At 46.9% G+C, this 27,294-nt stretch overlaps 1 protein-coding gene across 2 annotated transcripts in view; it reads left to right on the top strand.

The window, feature by feature from the left end:
• SHANK2 (SH3 and multiple ankyrin repeat domains 2) overlaps positions 1-27,294 on the top strand; it is a 276,747-nt gene that overhangs the window by 78,054 nt on the left and 171,399 nt on the right. The window contains exons 1-4 of one of the 2 annotated variants that reach the window (XM_054390350.1): positions 6,212-6,248; positions 9,983-10,292; positions 14,193-14,362; positions 22,318-22,431. In XM_054390350.1, the coding sequence (XP_054246325.1) occupies positions 6,212-6,248; positions 9,983-10,292; positions 14,193-14,362; positions 22,318-22,431 (631 nt within the window). Of the gene's footprint in view, positions 1-6,211; positions 6,249-9,982; positions 10,293-14,192; positions 14,363-22,317; positions 22,432-27,294 lie in introns of those variants that run through there. The other variant, XM_054390349.1, reaches the window with a different exon arrangement.

Below are 27,294 nucleotides of genomic sequence, written 5' to 3'. Positions count from 1 at the left end.
AGGCAGACTGGATGTTGCTTTCAACCAAACCATGCCTCATAGAAATGTGGGGCTGTGGATTCTCCAGGAGTGTAAAGCTTTGCAAAGCCCTTGCCAGAGGTGGTCTCTGGCTGAGGGAGAACACTGCAGAGTCAGAGAGGTTGTTTGGATGAGTTGCTTTTTGATGTAGCAGAATACCTGTTGGAATGCAAGTGAGCTGCATGGTTTTTATTCAGATGAGCTGCTTCCTTCCATGTTGCTGATGGATTTCAGTCATGCTTTACATTTCTCCTTCAGTTGTTGTAGCTTTCTCTCACTGTATTTGCTTTTCTCTCTCTGCAAGCTGCTGCTGGCAAGACATCTCCCTCGTTATTGGCCATTGTTTCCTCCCCACTTCCAGCCTTTACACAAAATCAGAGTTTCATTTCCCCACCTTTAAACCTTCCATTGTTCCACTTCTCCCTGCACCCCTGACCCAGATTCCTCATGCAGCTGAAGGCTACAAAGCAGCCTCTCATCCTCAGGGATGGAGGTTTGTTTCTGTTCTCAGGTAACTTCTGCTCTGTGTGATCTCAGAAATCTGTGGATGTTGCCATAAATCCTTGGTTTTGAAAAGGGAGCTCCGTGCCAGTCAGGCTTTTTTGGAGTATCATGTCTGAACCTAGTGACTTCTAACCTATCAAAGAGATTCCAGATGTTTGTTCTGAGCTTTAAGCAATGCTGAGCAATTAAGTGGGATCCAAATGAAAGATTCTCTGTCTCTTCTTGCTGTTGTGTAAGCAGCTGAGTGTAAAACCCTTCTGCAGCAGCAGGCAGCTCTGGGAATGTCCTTGCCTTACTGCTGCATTGAGAATTGGGTGAGTATGGTGAGGAGGAAGGGCTGGGGTTTGTTTCCCATGTTTTTAAGCTTATTCTTGTGTGGCAGCTCTCTGTTCATCTCTCTGTTCATTGAAATGTACCCCCAGGCACCTTGCATTCTTAATTATTGAAATAATTCCGATCACAGGAGCTGGATGCAGTGTTTCCAGCAGAGCCAGGGAACCCAGCAGCAGCCAGTTCACTCCACCACACACACAACTGCCTCTCATTGAACCATTCTAACTTCCTGTCTCCTGCTGTTTTGAAAGCAAGCCCTGAGAAGGCTCCTTGTGAGAGTAGAGTGAGACTGGCCCTTGTCACAGGGATGCCAGGTGATGGGAGGGCTGGCTGGCACACGGCTGTGGAACTTGCACTGCTGTTTTGTGGGTTTCGTTCTAATTGATACCTCCTGCCGTCTGTTCCTGAGCCATCCCTCTGCTGTCCTTCCCCCACAGAGCCTCCTGCCCCTGCTCCACCCTGCAGACTTGGACTGACCACCCAGGGGCTGCTAACAAGAGCTGATGGGTAGTAGCCGGGTGGTAAGAAGGTGCTAACGGTGGTGAGGGAGACACCCGGGGCTGGGCTGGGCTGTTGGAGCATCATCTGCCTGTGCCCAGGTTCTTCCCTCATTGCTGGTTTGACTGCAGGTTCCTGAGCAAACTCCCTGGAGTTTTTTATTTTTTCAGGTAAATAATAACTAAACCACACACACAGCCCCCCTCCTAAAGCTCTTTGCTTTATGAAATAGGTTTAGTTCTTCCTCCCAGGTGGATTCCTGTCACCACTGCCTGTGTTCCTGGGTACCTTGGGGCATTCTGGAAGCAGTAAGTAATCCATAAGTGCTGCACCAGCCTAGTTTGTTTGGTGTTTTTTTTTTTTTTTTTCCTTCTCAAGCATCTTTTTGTGCTTTCCAGTCTATATTTGAATCTGTCTAACTCCATTTGGTGCCTCAGCATACAGGAAGCCTATTTCACAGTGGAGAGCAATGCATTTGCAACATGCTAAGAGCTGTATTTTTAACAGAACCCTGGCTGGGTGTACAAGCTGAAGGGATTTTTTTTTTCTGGCAAGAACTCCAGGGTGAACAAAGAATAAAGCATGGCAACCATAGCTGTGTGCTACCATTATCTGAGGAGCCCCTGCTCTTAGGGGTGTCTGGGGGAAACAGTTAAGTAAGGGTGTAGATTTGGTCAGATGATTGTGTGCTTTTTCTAAAGGCATTTAAGTGCCTAAAAATAGATCTTGAAGTGTAGCCTGGAGAAGGGGTGGCTGAGGGGGGAGACCTTCTGGCTTTCTACAACTCCCTGAAAGGAGTTTGGGGCAAGGTGGACCTTGGTTTCTTCTCCCAAGGAACAAGTGAGGAGATGAGCAAATGGCCTTGAGCTGCACCAGAGAATGTTTAGATTGGACAATAGGAGAAATTTCTTCCCCCAGAGGGTTGTCAAGCCTGGCCCAGGCTGCCCAGGGAAGTGGTGGAGTCCCCATCCCTGGAGGGGTTTCAAAGCTGTGGAGACGTGGTGCTGAGGGACAGTAACACCACCTATGAAATTCAGTTGCCTGTTGTTAGAAAAAAAAAAAAAACAACAACAACAACAAACAAAACCAAACTTAATCAGAAGGAAGCTAAGAGCCTGTGGTTTGATTCCAGTGTAAGGTGGCCTGTTCTCCTCACAGACATCCCCATGCAGAGCTCTCACATGTTTTTCTGAGGAGCTACAGAAGCAATAGGGCAAATAGGGCTTCCCTCACCTCTGTTTGCAAGGCTCTTCATGAGTTCTGGATTGTGGATTCTGATGGCTTGAGGGTTACATTATTGTTGTGTGTTAACACAGTCAAGTTGTTAGGTTTTTGACCTAATAATACTACTACAGAAAATCTTTCAGGTAAGGATGGAAGCTGCTGGAATATTTTCTTTTTTATAACTGCCTAACCCCACAGATTTTAGGACTTTGGATAAAATAAACAAATTCAAATAAGCTATTAAAATGGCCAAAGAAGAAGAAAAAAATCCCACCCTGCAGCTGCAGGCAGCACCCTGACCTCCTTGCCTGTCAGCTCTTCCTCCTGTGCCACAGTGCTCATTGCAGTAGGCTCTGCCATGGAGGAATGATGCTTCCTGCATTGGGGAAGAGACAGGCAGTTAAATGGAATAAAATGATTGCTCCTCAGGTGATGTATCTGCTGGTGTAGATCAGGAGGAGTTCCCACAATTTCCATGAAACTCAATAATCTCAAGTGACTTTAATATATTTTTATGTTTTTATGGCGCTGATTAGACAGCCCCAGGTGATGACATGCTGCAGAATCTAATAAAAATACCCCCTGGGACTGATTTGGATTGACTACAGTTGCTTGTTTGGCTTCATTTTACTGCATATGAACAGACATGAGTGAGCACAGCTGAGGGTAACTTCGAGGTCTTTTCCAGCCCTAGTGATGCAGTGATTCTGTGGCAGGGGATGCTTAGCCTGCACCTCACTTCTGCCACTGGGGCTGTGGTTCCTACAGCACAGAACTGAGCAGAGGGAGCCTGGGATTTTCTTCTGCTCCTCTGGGCGTGACAGGTCTTGCTCCTCTGGAAGGATACAGGGATCAGCCCATGCTCTGCATCATCAGTAACTATGTTGTCCTATGCTCTGTAAGATGAGGATGCTCTCTCGGGGAACCCCTCAGGCATTTCAGCAGTGCCTGGAGCTAAGCAGCCCCTGAGCCCTTATGTTACCGTGTAAGGATCACTTTGCTCTGCTAAATGCAAACACTTAGCACTTGCCTAGCTTTTAGAAAGGACTCTCTCAGCCCCATCAGTAAGCAAAAATTCAGATTTCAGTCTCTTTCCTGAGCATTTCAGGAAAACTTACCATAAAACTCACTGCTATCAGTCCCTCTTGGGCTATCAAAGCAAAGGCACAACCAGAAAGTGAAGTTTTCCTGCAGAATCCAGGAGCCTTTGCATGCTATGAGCTGAGTTCTGTTAGGAAGCACTATGGAAATCTAAAGTAGTATTGTTAATTATCATCCCTTTATTATTTGTTGCTTCAAATATAGTTGGAGGATTGAAGGAAGATAGTAGAAAAAGTAGCACAGAGAAGGCAGTGCCCCAAAGGAGGCCAGGCTGGACAGGGCCTTGAACAACCTGGGCTAGGGGGAGGTGTCCCTGCCCATGGTGCAGGGGGTTGGAACTGGATGATCTTCAAGGCCCTTTCCAACCCAACCCATTCTGTGACACTCTGAGCAAACATTTGATACTCCAAATTGGTGGCATGGTTGTTCTAGTGGAGCTGTTCTTGTTCTGGAAGCCATATTGATTCTTGTGGGGAGGGAATGACTGCAGGTATTTGTAAGTTATCTCCCTCTCAGTTTATTCTGCAGAGAGCTTTGTCTCTTCTCAAAGATAGGAAGATATTTCTCCTTGTCAAACAAAGACAGTGAGTGATGGCCACCTGTGTCCAACATTCCCTCTAGTAGGATTTCTACCTGCTCAGAATAGTTGCTTTTAAAAATAAAATGAGTCAAAGTGTAAAATGATTATATGAACTCGAAGTATTGCTTTGTAAATGAGTGACTGTAAACAGTGGAGTGCTCAATGAAGTTTAAACTCTTCAATTTATTCATGCCTGCTGATTCTTTCTGGCCTTATGTTAAATGTGCGATCATTATGCATACAGAGCTTAAATGAATTTAAGTAATTTATTTTCTGCCTCTCTTGAAGCAATTTTCTCAGCGAGGAAAAGACCTAATTTTCAAAATAGATGCACCAGCAATCAGCAGGGATGTCTGAAATTGAAGGAATATTTATTAACTGCTATATAGTTTATACCCTTTGAAGGCAATTTTCTAGTGGAGGTTACTCTTTTATTTGAAATGGTGAATTTCCTCTTTGGAGCTTTTCTATCTTACATTTCACTAGTTATGCTTAAAATTGTGGTGGTTGTTAGCACCTCCTCCCTGCTTCCTCTCTGCCTGTCTCAGTTATTTGCTCTTCCTCTGGAAGCAGGATTGCATTGCCTGGCACAACTAGCTGGAGAATTTTTATTCAGAATTAGTACTTTGAAACCTCCATCTTCTGCCATCTGCACTGAATTTAACAAAAAGCTTGGTCAAGACTTTTCCCTTGTGCAGAAAGAAATCGTGGTTTATTCCAGTATAGTGGGAGGGGAGTAGGACATAATTGTGCCTGTCTCTTATCTTTTCCAGGCTGGAATATAGGGCATGTTAAGGTATTCTGTTTAGTGGCAGGTTTGTGTCTGTTTTTAACGTGGTTGTTGCATAAAGTTTGGTGTGATTTGCACTTTCCCTCAAAATTGGGTCTTTAGAGTATTGGGGGAAGCATGCAGCTAAATGGCAAAACAGGAACAACAACAACAAAAAAGGCAAACCAACCCAAAACTGAACAAATAAAGAAAAAAGAGAGAGAAAAATTAATAAACAGCAAAAAGCAAAGAAAAAGCAATGGTAAAAGGCAAAAAAAGTGGCAACAACAAAAAGAGGTGGCAAAAGAAAAGGCAAAGAAATTACAAAAAGCAAAGGAAAAAAGTTGGCAAAAAAGCAAAGAAATGGCAAAAAGCATGAAAAGGAGACCGGGGGGGGGGGGGGGGGGGGGGGGAGGGAAGGGGGGGGGGGGGGGCGGGGAAGAGGCAAAGAAATGGCAAAGAGCAGAAGAAGAAATGGCAAAAGGCAAAGCAATAGGGAAACGCAGATCAGTATCGGAGAGCCGATCAGTCCCAGGAAGCCTCTGCACCCCGCGAGTTTGGGAGCTCCGTGCACTTCCACAGCAGCTCCCAGCATTGCCAGGGCTTGCCTCGCCTCACTCGCAGCCCGTGGAGTGCTGCTCTGAAGCCCCTTTTCCCACCTCGTTCCGCCCTGCCCAGCGCCAAGGGAGTTTTTGGCCGCTCGGATCCCGGGCAGCTCCACTGGCTCCCGGGCAGCGCCGCTCCGGCGGGGGAGCATCATCGCCTGCGCGGTCCGGTGCTGCTGTTCCCATGACGAATGCTGTGCACGGTAGCGAGATGGGGCTTGCCTTTTTTTTTTCTTTTTTTTTTTTTTTTTTTTTTTTTTTTCCTTTTTTTTTTTTTTTTTTCCCCTGAGCAGCTCCAGTCTGTGCACAGTTGGCTCCCAGCTGACAGACAGAATGTGGGGTGGGCTTTGTCACCAGAACGCTGGGTACTGCATGCCCAGCGATGCTCGCAATTCCACAGTGCCCAGAAACCTGCTGCTCATGTCAGGGTGCAGGCAGCCTGAACACACAGAAATTGGCTAGTTTGGTTTGATTGGATTTTTTTTTTTAAATTATTTCGGTTTTTTTTTTTTTTTTTGCCTCTTTCTTCCCAGCAAAGGTTATATAATGAGGGGATTGCTGCTAAAGTAAAAAGGGAAAATGAAGTCTTTGTTAAATGCCTTCACAAAGAAAGAAGGTAAGCAATGAAAGCAGAACACTTTGATGTTTCAGACTGCTGTTTGCTGTGTACATTTAATAGGATTGTCTTGGGAACTCTAGAATTAATTCCTGCCTTTTTTATTATTATTGTTTTTCAATTTTTTTGTGTTTGTCCATTGTTAAGGCTGGATGTGACTTTATTCATCTTAGTGTTGTTTTTTTTCTTTTTCTCTGAAGAGTCAAGTAGTTATAACAAAATGTTTTGCTTTCTGCAGAAATGCATTGGAAGCATTTCCTAGGTGAATGTTGTCAGTGAATGGTTCTGAATTGCCCCTTCAGATGTCTGAAATGCCAGGAGTAGAAGTCTGAGAGATGGAGGAAGGCTTTCATTTCAGCTGTGCTTCTAGGGTTGGGAATTCTAAACTTTAGGGACATTAAATTAGCTCAGGCATTTTCGTGTCATTTTTATAGCAAGTGTTTTTCCCAAACAAGTTTTGCAACAGTTTTACTGGCAGTTCTGAACAGGAAGAAATAGGAAGGAAAAGCAATATCCAGCAAGGGTTAAAGTGTGGACTTTTCATCATTTGCTGTTGTAGGTTTGGTGTTGTGGGTTTTTTGGGGGGTGGTTGTTTTGTTTTGTGTTTTTTTTTTTTTTAATTGTAAAAATAATATAAATAATGGGTCTAGGAAGCAGCTAAAAAAATATCCACCCACTTACAGTTTGCAGATTGCTGGCGAAAAGAAACAGTTGGGTGGAATATTAATCACTTTAGGCTGGGAAATTCTTACTTTTAACTCTTTCTATAAAAGGATTGTGTTAGACACATGCCAATTAGTGGAATTAGTTGTCCCCTGCCCTGTTTATTTTCTGAAGTGAAGGCTGATTTTGCTTGTAGCTCTCTCCTTAAGAGCAGAACATGAATAGCAAAGGAAAAGCTAACTCCTGAATGGTCATGTAAAACCCTTCTGGGGTATGTAAGGGAGGAAGAATCTGTCTGACCTGGTGCCTGAGTGTGTGTGCATGCAGAGCAGCCCTGGTTTGCAGCAGGAATGGATGTGCCATGGCTGTGTTGGCTAATCCTAACCATGCTCAGCCATTCTGTCAGTCCTGTCACCGTGCCCCTTGTGCTCCCTCCCCCTCCTGCCAGAAGACATCCCACCAACCTCTCCAAAGTCACAGTAAACAGTCCCAAAACGTTGCTAGTGTTTAGTTTTATCAGTCTGGCTGGCAGGCTGATTGGAGGGTGTTAGCAGGTTAACTTCATGAAAAATAACAATCTGAGGGTCAGAGCCAATTTTTACCAAGAGTGGTGACCTAAGGGAAGGATGTTAAACCTTCAGGGAGCAAACCTGAATGTGCTAAGGTATGCCCTATATTTGGCTTGGTGTACTGCTGTACTGAAATGCTTCCAGTAGCTGCTCTGCTTTACTGGAGCTGGGAAAGATCCCTGCTTTCAGTGAGATGATTTCTGGAGCTGTGTTCTGGGTGTCAGGAACCCAGCAGTGGCAGGTCTGTGTCCCATACTTCAGTCTGGGGATCTGTGGCTGTCAGTGCTGGCAGAAGTGCCCTGAGTTTTCTTCAAACTAGTACTAACCAGGGCACTCACTGTGACATTGGAAGCACCAAGGTGCTTTTGGTGACATCCTCTGCTGCTTTGAGACCTTAAAAAACGTGAAATGTGAGAAGCTTGGGATATGCTGAGAATTAGACTGTTTCTAGCAGAATCATTGGGCTCTTGTGCTTTGTCCCCTTTCACAGTTCTTAGAGACCTTCCCTTATTTCAGCCTAGTTTCAGGTGAAATGTTCTAGAGGTGAATGAAGCCCCCTGTGTCTGCATGCTGTTCTCAGCTGCCTGTTCTGATGTTGTTGAGCCTAGGAACCAGGGAAAGTTTCAGCTCATTAAAATGACAAGGGCTGTTATTTGAAAATAACCAGAATCACCAACTCTGGTGAAAATTCTGTCAACCTGCAGTTCCACCTTCACTTCATCTGAGAGAGATCCTTCCAGTTTTGCTCCGAAGCCTCAGGCTTTGCTCTGTTCTCTCACTGCAAGGCTCTACTTCAAGGCAGGGCAGATTGATTTCTGTGGATATTGATCTTTCTGTGAATTTATTTCCTTGCATCTTACTGCCAGACTTTCTCATTCTGGGGTTTGTGTGGATTTGAAGGGTACTGAATGCACAGACATCTCTGCACTTTATAAATGGCACTCACTGGCACTTCAGGAATGTGGGATGGTATTTTGTGGGGCTTTCTTCCCAGATGAAATGGGATTTATTTATGTATTTAATTTATTTATTTATGTAGAGAATTACCACAGCTCACTAAACTCCTGGGTATAATGCTGGGCTGCCTTTTGCTAGTCAGACTGCTGTGACTTTTCAGATGTAAATATGAGCACCTGGGCTCAAACCCTGTGATGAATGAGTGGGTCCATCAATGGGGAGGGAGGCAAGCAGGGGATTTCTTCGGGGTCAGATCCTTTATGACCCAATGGGCAGGAAATGCCATCACCTCTAGTCATAGCTGGGGACCTTTTAGTAGGAAATTTGCCTTTTAAGTTGAACTTGGAACTGTCTAGAGGGAGAAAAGGAGATCTGGAAAAATGTAGCCCTGCTTGTGGAAGCTCTGGTGTGGCTGCAGGAGCACTGGTGAGAGGATGGGTGCCCTGCCTTGTCTTACACTTCTCTTGCCCTTGCTTTTTGTTGTCTGTTGTGGCTGTTTCACTGAGCAGCATGCTGCAGCCTGTGAATGCAATCCTGCCTGCCCTGGGACCCAGCACGTGGCTGAGCCGCTCTGTTCCCCGCGGGTGATGTGTTCTACATACAATAGTAATAGAGGCAGTGGAAGTGCCTAGATTAGAAAGAGAGGAATGCCTGGGGATTATAGCAGTGTAATAGAGTTCTGCCAGGAGAAGAATCCATGTCCTCAATTTTTAACCTGGAGGATGGGGATAAGGTGACTGTTAACACTCCAGGCTTCAGGTTCAGCCTGAACTTGCGAAGGAGCAAAATCCTCCCAATCTGGGGGCAAATAGGAGAAATAGGAGAAGGAGGTTAGAAGATAAAAAGCACAGAATCCCAGACTGCTTTGGCTTGGAAGAGACCTTTAAAGGTCAGGTAGTTCAACATCCGCTGCAGTCAGCAGGGACATCTTCAACTAGATCAGGTTGCTTTAGAGTCTCATCCAACCTGACCTGGAATGGTTCCAGGGATGGGCATCTTCCAACTCATTGGGCAACCTGGGCCAGTGGAAAATATCCCATCTAGTATAAATTTTCCCCTTTTAGCTTCAAGCCATCACCACTTGTCCTGTCCCAGCAGGTCCTGCTCAGCTTTCATATAGGACCCCCTTTAAGTACTGAAAGGCCACTGGAAGCTCTATAAAGTTCTGCTGCTCAGCCCTATTCTGTGGCTTTCTGACTGAACACAACAACGTAGCTTGAGTGTGAGCTTCCCCGAGGCTCAAACTGGGCAATGAGGAGGTGTTTCCTGTTTCCTAGACCCCCATTCAGACTGCTCAGCAGACTCGTGGCACTGGTGGTGCCCAGCTCTTTGTTGAAGCCAGCAGACAGGTTGATGTTGCTCCATTGTTCTCAGTTTGATGATGCCTTGCAGAGAATGAGTTTGGTTGGCTGTGCAGCCAAGGCAGAGTGTCTCTCTCTGCAGAGGAATCAGTGCCATATGCTGCTAAATCTTTTTTTGGGGTGGCAAACACAGAGGAACGATGAAATCATCTGAAATTACCCTGCATGTCTTTCTTTTACACAGTGCCCTTCAGGGAGGCTCCCACCTACTCCAACAGGAGACGGAGACCTCCGAGCACCTTGGCAGCACCTCGGATCCTGCTGCGTTCCAACAGCGACAACAATCTCAACATCAACAACCTCCCCGAGTGGTCAGCCTCCTCCTCTGCTTCCTCACACCGCAGCCTTTCACCTCACCTGCTCCAACAGATGCAGAATAATCCCAATGGAACTGTAAAAACTGTGGGCAGTTACCCTGCGTCCTCCAGGAGCCGCTCCCCATCCCTCAACCGGCTGGGAGACGATGGCAAGCGGCAGCAGCACAGGCACATCAGGTGACTGCTTGGGTGTGCGCCCCAGGAGGTGTCCCTAATGCCATCCTGCTGGGCTGCTGTGGCCTTTGGTGGTTGTTCTCTGCCTGGTTTGCACTCTGGAGTGTGTAGGTTAAGAAAACGTCACGGGGTGGGGGTTTTAACTGGAAGCTCCAATCAAAGCCAGCGGTTTCATGGAATCCTGGAGTGGCAGGGCTTGGAAAGGGACCTCTGGAGATCATCCAGCCCAACCCCTCTACTCATGCAGGCTTACCTGGATCAGGTTGCACAGGAGTGTGTCCAGCTGAGTCTGGAATCTGTCCAGGGGAGATTTCACAGCCTCTCTGGGCAGGCTGCTCCAGGGCTCCTGCATCCCCAGAGGAAAGAAGTTTTCCTTTAAGTTCAAGTGAAACCTCCTGGGTTCTAATGGGTGCCTGGTGCCCCTTGTCCTATCATTGGCCACCACTGAAAAGAGCCCAGCCCCATCCTCATGACCTCCACCCTCTGGATACTTACATGCATTGGTCAGGACCCCTCTCAGGCTGCTCTTCTCCAGGGTAAACAGTCTCGGGTCTCTCAGACTCTCCTCACAGGAGAGATGCTCCACTTCTCTAATAGTCTTTGTGACCCTGTGTTGCACTCTCTCCAGTAGTAACCTGTCCCTCTTGAACTGGGGAGCCCAGAACTGGAGACAAAGCTCCAGGTGCAGCCTCACCAGGGCAGATGAGAGGAGGAAAAGAACCTCTCTTGACCTGCTGGCCACCCTCTTCATGCATCTCAGAGAATTTCCTCACAGAGATCCAGCAGCTAGGCAGACTTTGAAGTTCAGTAGAGCTCAGCAGTGACTTAGCACTGAGTTTGCACCTCCCAATAAAGGTGCTAGTTCTCAAGATCTTTTAACATTTGAAACAATGATTGTGTTTAGCAGCAAAGTAAAATGCTTCTGAGATATTTGGTCCCTTTATGAAACTCTTTCTCGTGCCTGAAACCTTCATTAGAGCTGCTCATGGGTGATGAGGCTAAGGCTGGTTAAGTTCTCTGTTCTGTAGATGTGTGTTGAAGCAAAGAATAAAACAGAAGGAATAACAAGGACGGCTGTGCAGGAGGCTGGCTGAGAGCAAAGGGGGCTTCTTGAGATGGTGGCGAAAGATCTCCTGGGCTTCCTTTGTGATTCTCCTTGCTGCAGGGTTTTGCATTCCCCATGACTTTTCTTCCCTCTTGAATTACAAATGTGATTGAGCAAGCACTCTGCAAGTATTCTCCAGCTATGTCCCACTGGAGAGTAAATCCTGACTAATTAGAGTGTTGTAGGTATTGTGATACAATAAAGCAGACAACTGTATTGAAATCACAAACAGGAGCTTCAGCCCTGTGAAGCCAGTGCCTTGTGCATAGGCAATTCCAAACCCACTGTGAGGAGGGCTCAGGAATTGCATTTGTCAAGTGTGCAAATGATGGAGCTGGACCAGGATGAGAGGTTGAGGTGCAGGGCTGCTGAGTAGGAAAGGAGGTGAGTACTGCTGAGAAATGCAGCTGCTGGTTTCTCTTTGTCAGTTGCAGGTGTAACAGATCTTGATCAAGTCAGTGACACAAAGCATGGTGTAGTGGCAGCTGTCACCTGCTGCCTTGCTCATTGCTCTCTCCTTGGCTGTAGGCCCCCAAACTGACAAGCTCCATTTGTGATGGTAGCAGTGCTGCTGCGGAGTGGAGATACTCTGCACTGCAGGGAAAGTCAGAAGTGTAAGAAGCACTTGAAGGAGCAGACACAAATTTCTTTTGCAAGTGGTTTTATGCACCAGAGCAAAGTCCTCTTGCCTGGGTGCTGTAATTGCAGCAAAGCCTCATTTAGGTGACCCTTTCTGAGTGTGACCTGTATCAGCTTAAAACCAGGTTGTGTGTTAATGAGGCTTCACTTAGGTGAGGACGTGGCTGTGAGCTGCTTCTCAGAAAATGAATCACAGTCACCAAGGTTGGAAAGGATCTCTAAAATCATAGAGTCCAAACATCAACCCCACCGTGGCCACCAAACCATGTCCCCAGGCGCCATGGCCACAGGTTTCTTGAACCCCTCCAGGGCTGGTGATTCCCCCACCTCCCAGGGCAGCCTGTTCCAATCCCTGACCACTCTTGCAGGAAAGAAATGTTACCTTATCTCCAACCTGCTGCAACTCTGAGGCCATAGGATAGTCCTCATATTCCCCTGGGATAGTGATGGTGCCACCAGAGGGGAGGGCATTTGCCTTAGAGTCAGTGACTCTTGTAGCTGGGGGGGTCAAAAGTGCCTTTATACCAACAGGCCTCCCAGTCCTTGGAACAGAAAACAATCCCTTGGAGAAGGGGGAACTCAAGATTTGTGGGGTTTTTTTGAACAAGCCACTTTCCTCTTCCCTTTCTGACAGCATATGGTTTTGAAAACTAGCTTGAAGTGGTAGTGGAGACCAGTTTCATGCCTGAAATTTGGTGGCAATAGCATGTTGGTCTTTCTCTTAGCACATCAGTGTCACAGCTCCTGAAACTGCTGCCCTGCTGCAGGGGCTCCGCTCTAACACCAAGCCCAGTTTCAGAGATGACCAGAGGATAGGCAAGCACTGAGAAGAGAGCTGGAGGCTCTCTGACTGTAAAGACAACTAAGAAGATTGTTTCTATTGTTTTTCCCTCTGGTGATGCCTTTTCTTGCCACAGGCACATTTTGTAGGCACAAGTGGCACCTTCCATGACACTTTCCTCACAGATTCTGTTTCACTCTATGGCCACCTACTTGCTGTCAGCTAAATGTGGGAATTGTTGCTGTCTCTGCTTCTTATTTGTAAATAATACATTCCCCAGGAGGCTGCTGCTCTGCTCAGATGGAAAAGCTCTTTCTGACACAGCAGCAGCTTGGGGTTTGCAGCAGAAGCAGCCAGACCTGGTAGGTTAATGGAGAAGGTCAGAGTCTGCCCAAGGGTTACCAAGGTTTGGGGGGTTTGCATGGTGGAATGGGGCTGGAGAGCCATGCTGGAAGGGGTCCATGGGGGCTTTACAACCACTGTGGCTCAGGTGTTCATCTTCTCATGAGGCTGCTGCTTTTCATACCAAACTGTTTTGGGAAGGGGACTGGGAGAAGCAGCAGGGCTGGCATCTTCCTGTGGGATTTGTCCCATGGTGATGAGGGGGAAAGGAGCTCACGGCACAGCCTTGGCCAGGGCTGAGCCAGCCAGGATGGCTGCATTCTTCTGGGTGACAGGGAAATGTATCCACACTCTGCTGAAATCTCCACATCCTCCTCTTGCTCCTTCACAGCAAGGGACTTATTGGGCTGGGAGCCCAAGCTGAGGACCAGGCAGGAGAGGAAAGGCCCTAACCAAAGATAACTCTTCCTCAGAGTGGTTGTTTCTCTACTCTTTACAATCAATCCTTAACCAGCAAAATCCAACCAGATCAATCCTTTCCCAATGAGAGGTGCCAGCATGTCAAGGAGGTGGCTTCTGCAGCATGTTCCCATCCCAGGGTGCCAAGGTGTGGATGTTGCTCTTGGCACACATGGGATGTGATTATTTTGCTCTAGGCACCTAAGGAATTGGTCAGCTAAGGAATCCTGCCCTCTGCACAGCTCCAGCAGCTGCCCTCAGAGCAGTACCTGCAAGAGCAGATCAAAGATGAACTTCCTCAGGCTCTGTGAGTGTGCAAGTCTGATCAGAGAGGAGCTGCCAGCATTGTGCTGTGTGCTTTGTGAGCCACTGTGAGCAGGTGAACATCCACCCTGTGTTGTGAGGAGCCTGTTAGAAGTTAAACCCCCTCTGTGTGTTTTCTTCTGCAGGGTGAGATGGCTCACTGGAAGACAATTAAGTTACTCACTGCTTAATTTCACCCTGCTGATGTGGTGGCAAATGATTAACTTTGTCCCTGTTAGGCAGACAGTTAATGCTTTCTGCTGTCTGTTTGCAGTGCTGTGTACAGCCCCGGTGCCAACAAGGATTCGCTCTCTGCCTTGGACTATCAGGGTCCCAAACGCAAGCTTTACAGTGCTGTACCTGGGAGACTTTTTATTGTTGTAAAGCCATATCAGCCTCAAGGAGAAGGGGAAATTCATCTGCACAAAGGAGACAGAGTCAAAGGTGAGTGTGGAAATGTTTTCTTCTGCTGGGTGGATGTTTTATTTCGGAATTCTCCTCTGTTTTAGGGTCAAGCAAGCAATCTGTTCAGTAGAAATGTTTCTGTGCCTGTGTTTCTTTGCAGGGAGTTTTGCTGCTAGACCTGGTTTGTGAGCAATGCATATTTAGCTGCTACTCTAATTGTGACTTCAGAGTACTACTAAAATCCCAGCTATGTGTAGTAGCAGCAGTGTTGTCTTTTACACACAGCACCTAATTTGCTTCTGCAGCCTTTACAGAAAGACACCACCAGGGCTGCAACAGGTTGTAAACATGTCAGCTATCTAAGCAGCTCAGGCAGGAAACAGGATAAGGTCAAGTCTGTTTCAAGCCCTTTCCTCAAAGAACAAAATATTAGTTAAGTAGAAAAAGTCCCCTCCTGAGACAGGCTGGGCAGGTAGGTAGAACCTGCTGTAAGTAATTTTGGGCAGGAGGTGTGATGGTGCATTTGTAATCTCTGTCCCCTGGTGCTCTTCCCAACTAAGAATATATCAAAATCAAGGCCAAACTTCCTATCATTATTTTGCAGACAGCAAATACAGCCAGGTGTGGCTGAAAAGTGGACAATGTGGTTTGCAGGCTTGACCTTCCCGGGGTGCACTGTCACACCCTTCCAGATGTTTGCACTTCCAGGTCATGGAATAAAAAGACTTCTCAGTCCATACAAAGCAAATACCACTTATGGAAAACAAATAAAAGGGAATAAGTTCAGTGTCCTAAATAAAAGTCTTAAGCAGCAGAAAATTACCTTGCAACTGAAACTACTTATCTCACAAAGGAGAACTTCAAACATCTCCTCCCTTGAGCCTGCAAACAGTAGTTGGGAGGGAAAAAAAAGAGTTGTTAGAAGGTATTTTTGCATTTTTATTTTTAGATGTGGCTGATTCTGAAGCATTTGTGGGTTTAATAATTATTGTTAAGCCTTCAGAAGGTGTAAGACATAAATCTGAAGAATGCGGCACTTAAGGGTAAAGCATTTGCAAATTCCATCTCAAATGCAATGATGGAGGAGGGAAGCCTAACGTAGGAGAGCCACTGATCTCTGTAGGGTTGAAGTGCAACATGTCCTAGGGGCATTTGTTATCTGCCTGCTTGCTTACCTGAGGATTTGAGACTACTATATGCAAAAATATCCCAAGTAGAAGAGATTTAAATTTCAATGATGAGCTTAGTATTCTGAAAAAACTACTTCAGGAGCTCTTGGTTCAAAGTTCTTACGATAGGAAATGGAAAACACGAACAGAAATGTGACACAAATGCAGGCTCAGGTAAATCTGGATTCACCTCCCTGCTCTAGTCAAGATGTCATTATTTATAGGGAGTAAAAAATCTTACTCCAATCCAAGGGGCTGAGAGGGTCACTCTCCATCCCTCAAAAGCACAGGCAGCAGAGCAGAGCTCTGAGAGTCCTCAGTACCTGCATGCTGTGTGAGTGCCAGAGCCTCTGGCTGTAAAGAGTTGCTGCTCTCCTCCTCTTCCTGAGCAGAAATTCCCCTTGCTAGTGGATAAGCTTCTGTCTTCCAGAGCCCTGCTTAGCCAGACCATGCACCAGTCAGCACTGAGGTTTAGATCTCCTGGGGGCTACTGCTCAGGGTTTAGCAATCTGCTGGGTACAGTGCTTGGAGGAAATGAAAGAATGTTCAAGCCTGTGGTGTTCAATTTTGCCTCCCTTTGGAAATGCCTTCACCTTACCTTTTAAGAGAGAAAAGAAGCTTTGTCTTAGGCCCTCTCAGCCACGTTCTAGCTGCACTTGAAATGCTGCTGCTAAAGTATTGGCTTCTGGGGTGCTTTGGGGGATTCAAGTTGGTACTGGAGTTTGCTGTGGGATTCTGACCCTGGGGGCATGCTCATCACATGTGCATCCCATGAGACTAATCACAGGGAAGATGTAGCAAGGCATTTATTACAGGGATAAAACCCCAGAACAACATATTAGAGGGAGGGATTAGTTGGGAAATGTTGTTATGGATTTTCTTTTTTCACTTGGTAGAATTAGAAGGGTCACGGAGAGGGATGAGTTCCTAAACTCCTGATGAGAAGTGCTTTCACCAGGCAAAGAGGAGACAGATTTGTTTTTTCCTTTCTAAAGCCCCTAGCAGTGTGTAAGAGACAAGAGTTCACAGTGTCTGGTACAAGGAAGCTGCTCAGAGAAAGCTCTGAATGGGCAAGGCCCAAGGAAAGTGTAAACTCTCCAGCTTGCACTAATAGGCTGTTATGTAGCCTGGACAAAAATACCTCCTTTATTTTTAGTGGTTAGTCATACATGCTGACATCCTTTGTGTCTGCCACTCATCAGGGGAGGGGCCATGGCTGTTGAAAAAATAAATCTAATATCTTTAATTGCACAAGAACAACCCTCATCTGATGTTCTCACAGAAAGGAAGAGCAACAAGCTTAATTCAACACTGAATGTCTCTAAACCTCCTTTCTTTCTTCCCCTCATATCCAGAGGTCCATAGCAATCCATTTGCCCCAGTCATAGAATCATGGAATTGTTAGGGTTGGAAGGGACCTCAATGATCATCTAGTTCCAAACCTCCTGCCATGGGCAGGGACACCTCACACTAGATCAGGTTGCTCAGAGCCACATCCAGCCTGGCCTTAGGAACCTCATCCCTGGATGTTTTTACCACCTCTCTGGGCAACCCATTCCAGTGTCTCACCACCCTCATGGGGAAGAACTTCCTAACACCCAATCTGAATCTCCCCACTTTTAGTTTTGTTCTATTCCCCTCAGTCCTATCACTTCCTGACACCCTAAAAAGTCCCTCCCCAGCTTTCTTGTGTGTAGCCCCCTTCAGTTCCTGGAAGACCACAATAAGGTCTTCTCAGAGCCTTTTCTTCAGACTGAACAACCTCAACTCTCTCAATCTGTCTCCATAGGAGAGGAGCTCCAGCCCTCTGATCATCCTCATGGATCCTTCTCTGGACATGTTCCAGCACCTCCATTATCCTTCTCGTAATAGGGGCTCCAGCACTGGACACTGCTGCAGGTGGGGTCTGAGCAGAGCCCAAGCACATGTCTGAAAGAGCAGCAGAATGCTGCTGAATTCAGTTCTTGTACTAGAAGTCAAGTGGCCTCTTAACAATAGAGCTCAGGTGCATGGGCACAGTGCCATGCTCCAAAGTTCTTTGTGAGGAAAGAATTTGCAGTTTTCTGGGTTGTGAAGATGAAGCAATCCAGGAGGACCTCTGCATCCTTTAGAAGGTCCCTGTGATTGCCATCTCTACCAGCGCACCTTGCTGAGGTTACAGGTGCATGGAGTTCTAGGTACCCATCTGCACAGTGCAGACCACCTCTGGCCACTCAGAACAACCTGTGTTGTATTACAGGAGCATCCCTGGAGTGTGCAGAGTTCTCCCTCACTGCCCTAAACAGGGAAATCCCAGGTGGTTGCCTGATTCAAACACTTTAAGAGCTTTTGCAGTCTCACCCTGCTCACAGTTTAGCTTTTCTTGTCTTTGTCTGTGTTTTTTTATTACTCTGTTTCCATTTGCCATGTAATTTCTAGTTATTTCTCCCAATTTTCAGGTCCCAAGTCACAGCCTAGTTTGCCCCCCACAGCTTCCACTCTGATTTTTCACTTTCCTCTCTGATTTTTGTGGCCTGGCCTGGTATTGCTGTCTGGGATTTCATCTGGAAGACAAACAGAATCCAGGTCTAGTTCTGGACAATATTCAGTTTGTTGAGCTCTTACTGTAGTGAAACACATTCTCTAGTGTAAGCATCTAGAAGACCAGGACCTTGTTTCAGCAGCTCAGATATACTCCACCAGACTCAACCTTCCAAGATGCCTCCTGTGCAGGAACAGTCTGAGAAGAGCTTGCCACAGCTCAAGTCTGTTCTCAGCTACATTCTCCAACTTCAGAGAAATGGTAGTGATCCAGCAGTAGTGACTTCAGCATCTGCTGCAGGCAGACAGTCAGTAGCTCCCAGCATTAGAAACATTGACCCTTGCAAGAGAGCTTCTGCTGCAGCCTGATCTCAGCCAGGAGGGCAATCCAAATATATCCCTAACATTTCCAGGCCTGCTGAAATCTACTTGTAAGTAATTTTGAAAAAGGAGGATTATTAAACCTCTGCTGTGCTTGGAGATATTGCCAGCAGCCAGTGCCTGTGGGCAGAAGGGAAGTTGGTCTTCTGGGCTTCTGCACTTCTTAGGTTAGTAAACAAAGCACTGGAAAGGGAAGAGCCTCAGACTCGTGAGGTTTGCTTCTTCAGGAGCATTGTATTCCTTGTGGGCATAAGGATGGCAGCAGAGTTTAACCTCAGGGGTTGGCAGAAGCAGTCTTTCACTACTCTTTTATATGAAGGATGAAATTAATGGGAGGGAGAATATTAATCTTAGCATGATTCATTGCTCCATTTGGCTGCCTTAGTGTCTCCTGCCTTGATTGGTTTGATTTGAAGTTGTAACATAAATGATTATGTAACTGCAGAAGGGTTTGGGTTGGAGGAGATGGTTCAAGGTCATCCAGTCCAACCCCCCTGCAGCCAGTAGAGACAGCTCAGAGCCCCAAACAGCCTGACCTGCAATGGTTCCAGGGATGGAGCATCTCCCATCTCTCTGAGCAACCTGGGACGGGCTCACAACCCTCAGTGCCAAACATTTCTCCCTTCTCTGTAGTCTGAATCTCCCTCTTTTAGTTCAAACCATCACCCCTTGTCCTGCTCAAAAGACAGGCAGACAGCTGAATACTGAATTACAGGTAGGTAAGGCAGCTTCTCAGCCAGCTGAGCAGGTAACCTTACAAAGAGGTGAGCTCCTTGAAGGGGCAGCTGCATCCCATGCTTGTTTTGGAAGTGAAACTGGAAGTTCAATGTGAGGTTAAAAAGTGAGGATCCTTCTCTGATGTGATCTCCCTGCTTTTCTTTCTCTGTGGGCTCCCATGGCTCCAGAATTCCTTCTGCACTGACAGCAGTGTCTGTGGAGCTGCAGTGCTGAGGTCAATCACACAGGACGAGTTGCTTGCAGATACAGGAGGCTTCCCTTCCAGACTGGCCAGGGACTGCATGAGAACATTTTCTACATGGCAGCTGGGGCACAGTCACTTGTTTGTGTGCTGGAGGCCTTCATGTGTTTGTCATCAGGAAGGCAGACAAGGACTTCCTCTCCAGTCCTGTGGTGCTGATCTTAAGCCTCTCTTTATGAAGGATTTGAAAGCCAGAACTGGTCTGTATTCTCACTTTGTCTTGCTATCAGGAGTTGCTAATGTTTGATAATTCATGTCATGATGATCCAAAGCAAGACTGGTTTTGCTCTGCAGTAATCACTTTTTGCCTTGCATTCACAAATAGTCTTACCCAGCAAATCTCTTTTCCCATCCTGATTTGGTTTTCTCATCAGCTGCTACCACCATAAGCACAAGAAATTGCTCTCTGGGTGTGAAAGAGCCAACTTCCTCCTTACGGTGCAAATGCTTTTTGGAGATGGAAATATCCCTCTAATTGGAAGCATCAAAATAGCAGATCTGACAGATTAATAACATACCAAATTAGGGAAGTCTTTCTCAGGCTCTGAGTAGGTTTTGTTCTCCCCATCCTGCCAGTTTGTGAAGTGAAATCAGGGCTGAGATTCGGTGCTGAAAACTCTCCTCCAAAGCACCCAAACTCCTTGCAGTGGGAGTCTCACTGGCTCACGTTTGCAGATCTCTTTTGGCTGGAGCCCTGCACTCACTCCTGTGGTTTGAAGTTAAATCAGTGTACAGTAGGGTCCTACAAGAATTACAATATCTGGATGCATTAGAAACGTAAGTTTTTGTACTCCCTTATCTCATGCATTCTAAAAATGCATTGGAAGCTGAGGAGTCCCCAGCTTTTATTGGGTGGCCAAATGGCCTTCTATCCTGTGCAACCTGGAATTATCAGAGGGACTTTGTGTGTTAATGTGCACAGGCTGTAAGCATTTTCAAGGGCAAATGGAGTCTACCAACACGTTTTAGGCCCTGAATGTATGTTTATTACTATTTTTATTGATGTATTATTTATTTTCTTAAGACAATTAAATCATAGGTCTACTTTCTTCATCTTTGCCTGCATTTAAATGTGGAGGTGAAATATTTCCTGCTTGTGTTAACAATGTCAGTAGGTGTTGGGCAACTAGAGGAAAAAGCACATTAAACATTTTCTATTCAGCTGAAGTGTCACTCTAGAGTTGTTGGTGTCTTCCAAGGTGAGCATCCTCCCCCACTGCCCCATAACTATAGGTTGCCTCATATATGTCAGAAGGGTGCTTGATGAAGTGTCTTTGGGACCCTCTAGGTGTAGGGTTTGGCCTCAGTGGATTTATTCCCTATTGACAGTGCTGTTTAAATAATGCAGCTTAAGGAATCCCTGAGTTGACTCCATTGCAAGACTTCAAATGGACACATTCAGGAACCCTTTTTCCATGAAGCATTTCTGTTAATAAGCACCCGTGGCCTGTGACTAGTGCCACAAACAGCTTAGAATGGCATTAATGAAAAACTCTGTAAGCTGTTCATCTCCAGTACACTGTTCCAGATCCTGAGGTGTCAAACCAGGCTTCTTACCCTCTCTTTCTTTCTTTCTTTCTTTTCCCCCCTGTATTATCTGTCATTGATTTGATTTCATCATGCTCTCTACAAGTGCAAATCACGTTCAAATGCAATGCCATTGTGTCACAGTAGTTGCCCTGATACTGAATTCAATTGCAGTCAGGGTCAGGGACTGTGATTAATGCCTGATAGGGGGGTAGGCTTTAACAGCACAAAGAGTGCTTGTGCTGGAGAGCATCAAAGTGGCTCTGAGCAAGTTAATATTCTCACCACACTGAAATACCCTGCAGAGGTATTATCTCAGGGCTTGAAAACCATATGCAGACTCCAGCAGAGAGATGGGCTCAGGCTAATTAGTCTGGGTTTTGAGCAAGGCCAGTCAGCCAGGCTGGCTCAGCTTCCACACAGCTGCCAGAGCTGTGCTGCTTCCACTGCCACAGGCTTCTATGGGGGAGCTCAGTGACCTCACCTGGAATATTGCATCCAGCTTTGGGTTCCCCAGCTCAAGAGGGGCAGGGATCTGCTGGAGAGAGTCCAACAGAGGGCTATGAGGATGATGAAGGAACTGGAGCACTGCCCTGTGAGGAGAGGCTGAGAGCCTTGGGGCTGTTTAGAGAAGACTGAGAGGGGATTTAATAAATGTTTATAAATATCTGAGGGCTGGGGGTCAAGAGGGAGGGGACAGGCTCTGCTCAGTTGTACCCTGTGATGGGACAAGGGGCAATGGATACAAACTCCAGCACAGGAGGTTCCACCTCAACGTGAGGAACTTCTTCACTGTGAGGCTCACAGAGCACTGGGACAGGCTGCTCAGAGAGATTGTGGAGTCTCCTTCTCTGGAGCCTTTCCAACCCTGTCTGGATGTGTTCTGTGCCACCTGTGCTGGATTCTCTGGTCCTGCTCTGGCAGGGGGGTTGGACTGGATGATGTCTGGAGGTCCCTTCCAACCCCTAACATCCTTTGAGGTTGTGACCTCTCCACTGACCTCTGTGCTTTGTACAGATGGTCTCTGAGCACCTGTGCTATATGACTGAGCTGTGTTCCCATTCACCCATTCAGATCCTGGAAATGTTTCCAAAGGCATTTCTGGTGTGCATCACACCTCTGGGACATGCAGGTGTTGCCTGGGTACTCAAGCCATCAAATCCTGAATTATGTGAGGGGCAAGGAAAACTTGTGACAAAAACTAGTTTGGGAAGAGGTTCCAAAGGCAGATCAGGGAGGGTCATGTTTAAAGGTTACTCTGTGCCCATGTTTTTGGGTATCAGCTTTTGAGGTCTTGTGCAATATTTGCTTTTCCCAAGGTGATGCTGAGTTATTGCTGACCATGTTCTGTACCTAAGGATGCCATTTGTGTGGGAAGAGGCAGAAGTCTGATGTTTGCTATGTCTCTCTCCATGCAGTGCTGAGCATTGGTGAAGGTGGATTCTGGGAAGGCAGCGCCCGGGGCCACACTGGATGGTTTCCTGCCGAATGCGTGGAAGAGGTCCAGTGTAAACCAGGTGAAAGCAAAGCAGGTAACTGGATCAAGCTCCTGTGGAATGCTGACAATGACAAATGCTATGTGCCTGTCCCAGCAGAGAGGCAGCCCAGCTGCTTGCACCTTACACAACACCTTTGTGCCACCCTCGAAGCTGGGGAATTAAAGCTGAGCTGCTGAGTTCCAAACCAAAGATGGGCTTAATGATGAGGTTTTGCTGGATGCTGCCCAACGAGTGGTCTTTCTCATGAGCTTTGACACAGAACTGCATGCAGAGATGTTGTGGAGCTTTGTGCTGTGTGTTACTGTCCTGCAGTCTGGCAGAATGGCTGATGAGGGAGTTATCTGATGTTACTAAGAGTGGTTGTCATCTCCCAGCATGGGGCAGTCATGCAGTGTAGTTAGCTCTGGGTCGATGAAGGGAACCCTGGAGCTTTTCCTAAACTTTAGAGGATGCATCCATCATTGGGGTATCCCATGTAGATCCTCCCTGATGGCAAAGGGAGCAGAATCCTCCTTTACCTCTGTGTCATCCTAGCAAGTAAAACCAAAGTGGCTTTAAGCAAGGAGTCTTTAATTTCTGCTCTAATCAAATGGAGAGAAAGGTCCACTGCAGCACATGGGTTTGAGAATTCCCTACCACCTCATCTCTCTGCTTCTGCAGTTCCCTGTCCTTCTTGAACTGGCAGAACTGGACCCAATACTCCACCAGGTTAGAGCAGAGTGGGAAGAGAACCTCCCTCTACCTTCTTGCCCCACCCCAAGAAGCCATTGGCCTCCTTGGACACAAGGGCACATTGCTGGCTCGTGGCCATCCTGTTGTCCAGCAGGACTCCCAGGTCCGTGTGTCTGAAATGCACAGCCTGTGCCCACATTGTCACTGAGCTGTGGTCTGGGCTGCAAGCAGGTATCTCTGAGCCACTCCCCATGCAGGGTGGCAACGAAGGAGGAGAGCTTCCCAAGCAGAAACCAGCCAGTGCAAAGTAATTGAGAAAGCTGTGCTAAGCACAGTGAAGTGATTAGAGATTAATTAGGTCTGCTGGAATGACTGAAAGAGCATCAGCTGAGAGACATGACAGATTTGTAGGGGTTGCAGGAATTTGCATCATGGACTTTGCAGAGCTGCAGAAGTTCTGATGGTAAGGATGCAGGAAGGCAATCACCTTCATGTGCAGGAAGGGAATCTCCACTCAGCCTTTTCAGGCCAGCACCCCAGAAACAGTTCTTTCCTACAAGGGAAATTATGGAACATTTCTTCCAACAGCTTCCCTTTGCTGTCAAGCGTGAGCAGTTCTGTGTAATAGTAGCTTGTCATTTGTGTGCCTTGAATGAATGAGATAGGAACAGTTCTTGGAACAAACAAACCGCCATTAAATATGAGGGTGCCCAGCAGCTGTGGCAGGCAGGTGTGCCATGGCATGCTGGTCTGTCATCTCACTTCTGAGACAGGCTTAGTGCTCAGGGAGCTTGGTTGCTGTTCTGGCTGCTCTCTGGGGTGGGCAGTGCAGAACAGCCCCTGGATCCTATGATCTCTTGAAAGGTGCCATGCTAGCTTGGCAAGTTCTGTGCTCCCCCCAAAATCCCATTGACTGGCATGAAATCTGTATCCCTGCTTTCATCCTTTATTAACAGACACTTGCAGGAATGATTCCATTGTGTTGCTAGGATTGATGCCAGGCTTGCAGGCTTTTAATTATCCAGGTTGTCTCATTTGCCCTTTAATAGCACTGGCACAGGACCTGCTGCTTTTTGGTCTGAAGCAGTTTCCTTGACATTTTGAGAGCTAATGGAAGAGGAACAACAACAAAGAAAATCTTTACCAGTGGTCTGTTAAGTTCTTTTGCCTCCCTTAAAGAAAGCCTTAGGCACAAAACCTTTGTACCACCTGACTGTAAAAACCATCACCTTAATAGCCAGGTTTTACCACCCTCCCAAATGACTCTTGGAGTGAAAGTATTCCTGCAGATGAGATTGATCCAAGGTATTGCTTTTCCCCTGTGCTAGCACAGCATACAAATGTTAGCTCTTCCTTCTTTCTCCTTTGACCATTTTCCTGCTACTCAGTAATGAACCTGTTCCCTTCTGACATTTCTTTGTGTTCCTAAGCATGTGGATATATGCTCTGCTGTCTTGCCAAGGTGTGCTGGGATGGGTTTAAGAAAGTTATGGCATCATAGAATGCTTTAGGTTGAGAGAAACATTTCAAGGTCATCCATTTCAACATCCCTGCAGTGAGCAGGGACATCTTCAACGAGATCAGGTTGCTCTGAGCCCCAAACAACCTGACCTGGCATGATGATGATGGGGCAAAGTTCTGTGCAGAAGCAGCTTGATTTGTGTAAAATCCTAAGTTAATTGGTAATGCTCACCATGAGAGTGGTGAGAGCCTGGAATGGGTTGCCCAGGCAGGTAGTTGAGGCCCCATCCCTGGAGGTATTTAAGGCCAGGCTGGATGAGGCTCTAGACAGCCTGATGTAGTGTGAGGTGTCCCTGCCCATGGCAGGGGGGTTGGAACTGGATGATCCTTGTGGTCCCTTCCAACCCTGACTGATTCTATGTGAGGCACTACCTTGGGCTCACAGACACCTTAGCTCCATTTGTTAGCTAAGTGCTGATGGTGCTGCAGGGAATCAGAGGTGATCCTGGATCTCTGGCAGCAGCAGCTTGTGACCACTGAGGGTACCCCAGGTGACATAGCTTTGATTAGTTCTTATGACAAAAAAGAAAAGGCAACCCTTTTTGTGTTACCACTTTATTCTCCTTTTAGAATTCACTGTCATTCTGAAAATGGTAAAAAAATACCTACCTAGTGCCTTCCAGTGGGAAATGAACTACAAGAGAGTTTGTTTGCCATAGAATCAGCTGCTCCACCAATCCGAGGCACAGTTTTCTCCTGCTGAGGTTTAAATATTTCCATTTGCCTTTTTTTTTTTTTTTTTTCCACCCTAGGGTATTTCTCTGACTTGAAAGATTTGCTTTCCTATTAGGGTGGTGATTTTATACTCCACACCCTTCAGAATTCAGAGATGTAGATAATCTGATTGCTCCTGGCTGAGCTGAAGGCCTCATTTTGAGGCTAGAAGTTATCTTTAGCTATGTTCTGCCTTTACCAGTTACCATTCCATCCTCTCCCACATGCTGAAGAGCTCTCAGATCTTCCAAGTGCTACTGAAATGAAGGCAGCCTCAGCATGTCTGTTAGTCTTTCTTGCTGTCTTTCAACTCTTGGCCTCCTCAGTGCCCTTTTCCTTGAGTTCTGTGCTCATCTCTGATACCATTTTAGGGCTGATTTGTCATCAAGTGGCATTCTGCATGCATTTTCCTGCCCTGTGGCCTCACTCAGCAGGAGCTGTAGATGCCATATGAGTCCTGGGAGTTTAGTTCAGCCTAGACCTAATCCAGGCACGTGGCATGGACAACCCTAGCAGTCGTTCAAGAGCTCATTTTTTTCCAGGAATGAATTCAGTTTGTGAACTCTGAGGTCTACAAAGTGAGTGTTGTGTGCTGTAGCAGGGTGGGCAGCCCTTGGAAAGCACATTCCTGCCCCAGACTGCAGTGCTGACTCAGATGCACCCCTGCTGACCTCTAGTGTCCCTGGTGCTCTGAGCAGACACTGCCTGGCACCCAGCCTGGGCTTTCTCTTGCAAAGCCTCTCTACTGCAACATCTGCTGTAGCTCACTCCTGAGTTTCCAGCAACTGGAAACGATGATGTCAGGCTTCCCAGCAATGGCATACTGCCCTTGCCTGTTTTTTCTCCCTGTGAAGCCATAGGTGGATGTCCTAAGTGAAAATTGCAGCATTACACAGAGTCCCTCCCACAGAATCACTGTGCTTGGAAGAGACCTTCAAGATAATCAACCATTATCTAACTCTACCAGGGCCACTACTACACCATGGTGGTGTCTAGTTGGACTTTAGGAGGAAGTTCTTTGCTATGAGGGTGGTGGAATACTGGAGTAGGTTGCTCAGAGAGGTGGTGGAGGCCCCATCCATGGAGATATTCAAAGTCAGGCTTGATGGGGCCCTGAGCAACCTGATCTCGTTGAGGATGACCCTGCTCACTGCAGGAGGCTTGGATGACCTTCGAGGGTCCCTTCCAATGCAGTGCATTCTGATTCTGTATCCTTGAGCACCAGATCTGGACAGCTTTTAAATACACACAGGGATGGCAATTACACCACTTCCATGGGCAGCCTGCTGCAGGCAGATGCTTGGATCACCATCCCTGGATATCCAACATTCTCTCTGGATTTCAGAAGTTACCAAAGGAGTCCAAGTTGTGTCCCCGAAGTGCACCCCGAGTGCTATTTCTGAAGTACAGAATCTTCTTTATTCTTTCTTAATTTTTAACACCTTGTGCGTTCCATCGAACCACATCTGTCCCTCAGCTGCGCTGTCCCTCAGTGTCATTAGCACAGTCCCTTCCCTTGCGTCCCGGCGCCTTTCCCTCGCAGCCCAGCCCAGTGCCTTCTCTCGCATCCCAGCACCTTTCCCTCCCAAGCTCAGCACCTTCCCAGCCCAGCCAGCCAGGCAGGCTGCAGACAGATAGATTTCCCTTCTTGCAGAAAAAGAATTCAGCCTTCCTGTGACCTGAGGAGCTGACATCCATGCTAGCAGCTGCGTGCTGGGCTGCCCTCTGTGGCCGGGTGCCTTGGCACATGCTGTATCTAAAAGTTTTCTTCCCCTTCCTGCCACATCAAGGTTGCTTTCTCCACGCTGCCTTTTAGAACAGTTGCCAACTTTTTTTTTTTTGTCCACTGAAATATGTCTGGGTGCTGTTCAGAAGAATTAACAGTTGGCATAAGTGGAAGTTGTGCCAGAGCCCCACTAGCAGTGGAACAGGATGGATGGTGACACTCCAGAGCACAAATTGTAGCCTTGGCTGTGTCCTTCATGGACA

The sequence above is a fragment of the Indicator indicator genome, chromosome 21 (assembly GCF_027791375.1).
Source record: "Indicator indicator isolate 239-I01 chromosome 21, UM_Iind_1.1, whole genome shotgun sequence".
Lineage (NCBI taxonomy): Eukaryota > Metazoa > Chordata > Aves > Piciformes > Indicatoridae > Indicator > Indicator indicator.
The sequence above is the reverse complement of the archived record's forward strand: the minus strand, read 5'-3'. Positions and strand labels throughout refer to the sequence as shown.